At 44.4% G+C, this 6,772-nt stretch overlaps 1 protein-coding gene across 1 annotated transcript; it reads left to right on the top strand.

The window, feature by feature from the left end:
- The first annotated feature begins 3,921 nt into the window (after window positions 1–3,921).
- On the top strand, window positions 3,922–5,456 carry LOC149264536 (uncharacterized). Its single transcript, XM_089399375.1, has 2 exons — window positions 3,922–4,197; window positions 5,136–5,456. The coding sequence occupies exons 1-2, from the start codon at window positions 3,922–3,924 to the stop codon at window positions 5,454–5,456; spliced, it is 597 nt and encodes a 198-aa protein (XP_089255501.1).
- Window positions 5,457–6,772: the final 1,316 nt, after the last annotated feature.

The raw sequence follows: 6,772 nt of genomic DNA, 5'->3' as shown, positions 1-6,772 counted from the left end.
TAGGGTTCGCGAAGACAGAACTAAGCCATAGAAGCTGCAGGAACCCATCACACAGACCTCTGGATGCAGAAACCTAGTTTTGTCATCCCCCAATACTGCTTCAGGTGAAACTGTAGCCTGCACTATGCGGGTTGCTGCTGAAAGGACTAGCAGTTTAGGGTTTTGTTGGTTGGCACAGCTAACATTGAACCTGGGTCAGGCCCCATCAAGCCAACAAATGGTTCCATTGTCAGGACCAGGATCTTACTGAGGAATGTGTGATAAGTGGTTCCCCACTAAGAAAGAGATTGAAAAGTGGATCGATCAAAAGCTACACGTGTTTGCAACCCAGGAGAACAGAAATCCGTGCTTGTCAAAGGAAGAGTGGTTGAATAAATACCTATTCACAAATGAACACAAAATATTCTTCTGCTCTTTCCCTTGTGAATTGCATGAGTGGCTGTCCAAATTAGTGGATAGTCAGGGTACATGGAGGCTTGACAACCCTATTGTGTGGACCCCAGAATTGGTGAAGCGCTTGGAGGCTTCAGAAAATAACATCGCGTGGGCCGTCGACCACTAGATCGATCGTATTCTGGGAGGATTCATCACTAAGTTCGCGATCGATACGTCCACCAGCTACAGTGAAGCAAAGCGAAGGTTCTTCAAGGGACCAAGAGGTAAGTACCTAAGATCTTTGAAGACTTGGATTAAGACGCTATTGTGCGGAAAGCGAGTTATGCCTTTAAATTGATGTTTGGGACTACACGAATTGGGAGAGCATTCAGAAGGAACGAAGAATTAGGGTCCGAATACAGTCTGTTGTTAGGATCATCTAATAGTGACGACAAAGGTAATATTCTGAGAACGTCGCGAAGCGCACTACAGATCGTAAGTCAGGGTATCGTAGGGATACCTCATCCATCCACTCCACCTCCACCCCAACCATTTAACATGGCGAAGACGATGAAGATGCCAGTATTTAGGGGTTTTGGAACTGAAGACCCCAAACAATTTTGGTTCGTCACAGATGTTGTATGGAAGGCACAACAGATCACTGATGACAATATGAAAAAAGCGCAGCTAGTCACAGCGCTGCAAGATAAAGCGTTGAGTTGGTACATCAAGTTATGCATAGATAAACAAGTCCGCGTGGGACTTCGATCAAAGATTAAAGTGTCAGATTTAGCAAGCTAATATGAGCATTACAGATACTCTACATAGAGACTGGTACATTGCTTCGCTCCTACCTCATCTAAGATTACCATTATCGCAACAAAAAATAGGAACGCAAGTAGAAGCAGTGGAGATTTCCATGAGATTAGAAGCTTCACTAGTGTAGGACACGAATATAAGGGTACAACAGATTCAGTCGCAGCTAGCAAGCTTGCACATGGAATTGCAGAGCCTTAAAAAGGGAAAGGAAGTCCAGCCTGAGGTGCGCACAGAAGTTTGGTGCTTGAAGTGTAAAGCCCATGGTCCTGTTCCAGTCTATCAGAACTGTCCAATCTATCAGAACTACCTCATTGGGGGAGGTCTTGTTCCGCTAAAGCCAGAAAATATTGCTCGACCAAGCGTAGGGGTAGCCTTATGGTGCGCTATCTGTCAGATAGTTGGGAAGCACGCAACTGACAATTGTCATCTCCTACAAAAGTTTGTGCAAACTCCGCAATAGTTATTTTGTACTTTTTGTAAATCAGTTGGGCATGATGAGCGCAACTGCCGAAGCTACGAACTGATGATGGAGCGGACCCCTACATATAGAATGCAGGCAGAAAATCGGCCTCAGATCTAGGAGCAGAGGATTCCAGAGCTGAGGAAGAGGACGAGGAGGAGGGGCTGGAAGGGGTCGCGGACAAGTCATTTGTTATAATTGTGGAGAAGCAGGTCATTTTGCGCACGACTGTCAGAACCCAATGCATCCATCCTGCCAGTATTTCCAACAATTTGATCATGTTATAGAAGATTGCCCAGTACTAATAGCCAAGATGCAGGAGAAAAAGGCTCAAACACCTACGTAGAATATTCAGATGATGAGGGTGGAGCCTCGCAAAAAAAATCCTAACATTAATATAGTGACACAAAGTGGTATTGCCACTGGTCAAGATAAAGGAAAGCAGTCGAAAACTAAAGGATGGGTACGCAAGGCTACTATGAAGGAAGTGGGATTCAATCTAAGCTGGGCTAAGGAAACCTTTATGGAATCCAAAAAGAACTTCGTTGAGGCCTCTACCTCAGGAAGTAAGGAGAAGTCGGGCAGAAACAATGAAGCCCGGGACGTAGATCCTTCGCTATTAGCTACCTTTCTGAAGACTTGTATGAATATGTTACGGGATAGAAAGGTAGTAGAAGGGCTCCAAGAGTTTATTGATAGTTGTACAAGGTTAAGACTCCTCCAGAACAGTGTGTCGTATGAAAAGTGGGCAAAAGCGAGAAACAAACAGGTCGTGAAATGAGGTTAACTGCGCAGATCAGAGAGTACGAAATGGATCAGGTAATTCTCGATCTAAGATTTGATGCAAATGCGCTACCAAAACAAACTTGGGAAAGAATGGGAAGACCTGCACTGCAGTGCTCTCCTATCTAGCTACGTATGGCAAATCAACAAAAGATCATTCCTATGGGGCGCCTGTATGGGGTTATGATGGATATTTAAGGGGTGAGCGCGTTGGCCGACTTTGAAGTGATCAAGATAGTGGACAATAGTAATCCTTACCTTGCACTATTAGGCATTGATTGGGCCTTCGACATGGATGCGTCCATTAATCTTAAGAATCACAGGATGACATTTGAGAGGAAGGTGCTCTGAATTATTGTTCCATTGGATCCAACTGAAGGTGCATGATACACGAAACTAGTCCGTGATTATGAAGAAGAGGACGATCTGGATTAGATATATAAGATCACTGCGCGTGATGAGGACTGGATTAATCCTATACAGTAGATGGACGAATTACATGGGATAGAGATAGCTCTTGCACCTCAGATTCCGACAAAAAACTTGAGCATTGGCAGAATAGATTACACGAAGTCTCCTCGCTGTGCTGCAACATGTTGACAAAATCATTTCGTTGCATATCCAGTGTCCACGGAGGTACAAAATCTACCTCATTATGATGGTTTAAATGATGTTAACTTGTTTTTGGATAAGTTTGAAAGGGAGGTGCCAGAAGAGCATTGGTCCAGGCACTAGATATGGCGTTGCGCGCTATGCTTGCCCGTTGGTGGCGTTCACATAAGGACAGCTTCGCAAATTGGAAAGAATACAGGAGAATGATGAAGCTGAGATTCGGGTATGCCAATACCTGTATGACGGAGAAATACACAGGAAAAGACGATCCACGCGAACATTTGGCGTGGTGGACTAAAGCTTGGGGAGAGAAACCTCGACCTGAATGGGTGCACATCTTTTGTCACACTTTGGATACCATTCCGATGAATTGTTTCCTAGAAACTGAGCTGTGCCATGGGATGGCCGAATGGGCTATCTTGAGGAAAGTTTCCTATTGACCTTCAGCTTTGAGAATGGTTTTGAATGCATTGATGAGGCGCTCCAAGAAATTAAGGCTGCAATCTTTAGAATGCCTGAGGAACCGATAGAATGGGTTCAACCAAACAAGAATACGCAGCTGCGCCATGTGTTGGAATGTTATAACGTGACCACGGAAGAAGAACAAGATGACCCTAGAAATATCAACATTCGAGGAGTTTGAGGGACAGCACGAAGTTGAAGGACCCAAAGCAGCAATTTCTGACATAACAAAGCCTTTGAAGACTAGACAGGTAAACATCAGATCGAACGCATAGCCGAAGTTTGCGAAAATAGGTGACTATTGGGATGAGGATACAATTGATAAGGTCGCGGAACTGCTACGTGAATACCAAGACTTGTTTCCCACCAAGTTTTCGAATTTGAAGGGGATAGTAGGGGACCTGGGCGTGATGAAGATTACTTTGAAGCCAAATGCGAAGCCTGTAAAACAGCGACCCTACCGTTTGAATCCCAAATACAAGGAAAAGGTGCGCAAAGAGTTGGACAAAATGTTAGAGGCTGGGATCATTGAGCCTGTGGAGGAATCAGACTGGGTGAGTCCTATGGTAGTCCAGGAAAAGAAGCAACAAGATGAAATCCAGATATGCATTGATTTGAGGAAGCTAAATGATGTGTGCGTCCACGACCCATTTCCAACACCGTTTACAGATGAAGTCCTGGAGAATGTTGGAGGGCAAGAAGCCTACTCATTCACTGATGGGTTCTCGAGGTACCATCAGATCAAGATCGCGCCGGAGGATCGCAGCAAGACCACCTTTGCGACGGAATGGGGGTGTTTTCAATACACGGTAATGCCATTTGGATTGAAGAATGCACCTGCGATCTTCTCAAGGGTAGTAATTGCAGCTTTTAAGGAATTTATCCATAAATTCTTAGAAGTCTACTTTGATGATTGGATTGTATTTGGGTTGGTAAAGCACCACGTTGCAAGTTTGTGCCTTATGTTGGATACCTGTCGCAGACATCAGATCGCCCTGAATCTGAAAAAATGCATCTTTTGTGTTCCTTATGGAATATTGTTGGGTCATGTGGTTTGCAAGCAGGGATTGATGGTAGACCCTGCAAAGATAGTTGTTATTGTCAATTTGGAGGCCCAAAGAACGTAAAACAGCTGCGTGCGACACTGGGCCATACGGGGTATTATAGAAAGTTTATCAAGGCATATGCGCAAATCACTATGCCAATGGAGAAACTATTGAAGAAGGACGCAACATTCTGTTGGGATGAAGGGTGTCAGAAAAGTTTAGACATTTTGAAGGATAAAATGGTCACCACACCCATTCTAGTGTTCCTGAATTGGAAAAAAGAGTTTCATGTTCATGTAGACGCTTCTTATATTACGCTAGGTGCAGTGCTGACCCAACCAGGTGAAGGCGATATTGATCATCCTATAGCATTTGTGAGTAGGAAATTATCAAAGGCAAAGAAGAACTACTCGACTACAGAGCGCGAAGGACTAGCAATGGTGTACGCGCTATAGAGATTCTGGCACTACCTGTTAGGCACACACTTCAAGATGTATATAGATCATTCTACTCTAAAATACCTTGTCAATAAGCCTGTGTTGGAGGGGAAGATCTGCAAATGGTTGTTGCTCTTTCAGGAGTACGATTTTGTAGTGATTGTGAAGCCCGGACGCTTGAATGTTGGTCCTGATCATCTATCCTGGATTGAGACTAGTGATGAGCCTACCAGTTTGGAAGAAGGGTTGCCTGATGCGCAGCTCTGTGTTGTTTGTGTCACAGACGATCACTTTGCTGATATAATCCAGTTTTTGACAACTGGCACAGCCCCAAAGGGATATTCTACACAGCGGAAGAAGGAATTGATGGTTCGTGCGGCTAATTTTTATGTGATCGTTGGACACCTATACAGAATGGGCTTCGATGAAATACTGCGTCGATATGTCCCAGAGTTTGAATGATCAAACATCCTCGCAGAAGCACATAGAGGAGTGGCGGGAGGACACTATGCAGGCAAAGCGATCGCGCAGAAGATCCTGCGTGAGGAACTTTGGTGGCCAACGATGCATAAGGATTCAAAAGTGTATTGTAGGGCATGCGATGCTTGCCAAAGGACGGGGAGACCATCGCGAAGGGACGAATTGCCCTTAAATCCACAAATAACTTTGCAGGTGTTTGATAAGTGGGTGATTGATTTTGTGGGTCCGATCCAACCACCAGGGAAAAGGACTGGAGCATGATATATTATTATAGCCACTGAATACTTGACGCAATGGGCGGAGGCTCATCCAGTTAAGGACTATAGCGTAGCTATCACTGCGAAGTTTATTTTTGAGTTTATCCTGTCCCAATTTGGCTGCCCTAAGATATTAATGAGTGACAGGGGCACACACTTCTTAAACGAGACAATTTTCGCGATGCTTGAAGAATTCTAGGTCTATCATCAGAAAAGTATGCCCTATCACCCTCAAGCTAATGGTACAGTTGAAGCCTTCAACAAAATCCTGGAGAATGCTTTGATGAAGGTTTGCAACGCGAAGCAGAATGACTGGGATGTGCGCATACCAACAGTCTTGTGGGCGTATAGAACCACTTGTAAAAAGTTGATAGGCCAAACCCCTTTCAGGTTGGTCTATGGGCAGGAGGCTGTGATGCCCATGGAATATATTGTGTTGAGTCTGCAGATTGCAGCACTGACACTATGGAGGAGTGTCTCGTGCCGCTGATGGAATTGGAGGATGATCAAGTCTGAGCAAGATTTCACCAACGAATGCAAAAGGAGTGCGAAAAGGCATGCATGATCGACATATAAAGCAGCACACCTTCCAGGTTAATGATTTGGTATTATTATATGACAACAAATTTACGAAATTTCCTGGAAAGTTTCAAATGCATTGGCTTGGACCCTATGTGGTAAAAGAAATTACAAATGGTGGCGCAGTTCAGCTCGCAAAGCTGAATGGAGAATTGTTTCTAGGCAAAGTCAATGGAAGTCGATTGAAGTTGTACAAGGGTGACCCTACCCTTGCGCAATGACTATATGATGGCGGGATAGTCTTAGTACTCCAAGTAGTTGCAAGGAAGTACGAGACTATAAACTACACTACCCAAAAATTAGAAAGACGAAGTAAGAGGGTTGTGCGATGGAAGGAAGTAGAGTGCTGAGGGGAGTTGCGCCAAGGTGGTTGCACCACAAAGGTTGGTGCCACACAGTGTGGTCAAAAATTAACCGTTGGAAGCACTGTAGATGATTGGATGGCAAAATTTCCGTTAGGAG

This window comes from Pinus tabuliformis, chromosome 6 (assembly GCF_031772625.1).
Source record: "Pinus tabuliformis cultivar Carrire ecotype Pingquan chromosome 6, CPIR1, whole genome shotgun sequence".
In the NCBI taxonomy this organism is placed as follows: Eukaryota; Viridiplantae; Streptophyta; class Pinopsida; order Pinales; family Pinaceae; genus Pinus; species Pinus tabuliformis.
Note: the sequence above shows the minus strand (reverse complement) of the source record. Positions and strands in the feature narration are given on the sequence as shown.

Bases quoted from the DNA above. Each gene is read 5' to 3' on its own strand.
- LOC149264536 (XM_089399375.1), top strand. From the start codon at position 3,922: ATGAAGATTACTTTGAAGCCAAATGCGAAGCCTGTAAAACAGCGACCC. The intron at 4,198-5,135 runs GTTGGAGGGCAA...TTGCTCTTTCAG, and splicing joins CAGATGAAGTCCTGGAGAAT to GAGTACGATTTTGTAGTGAT.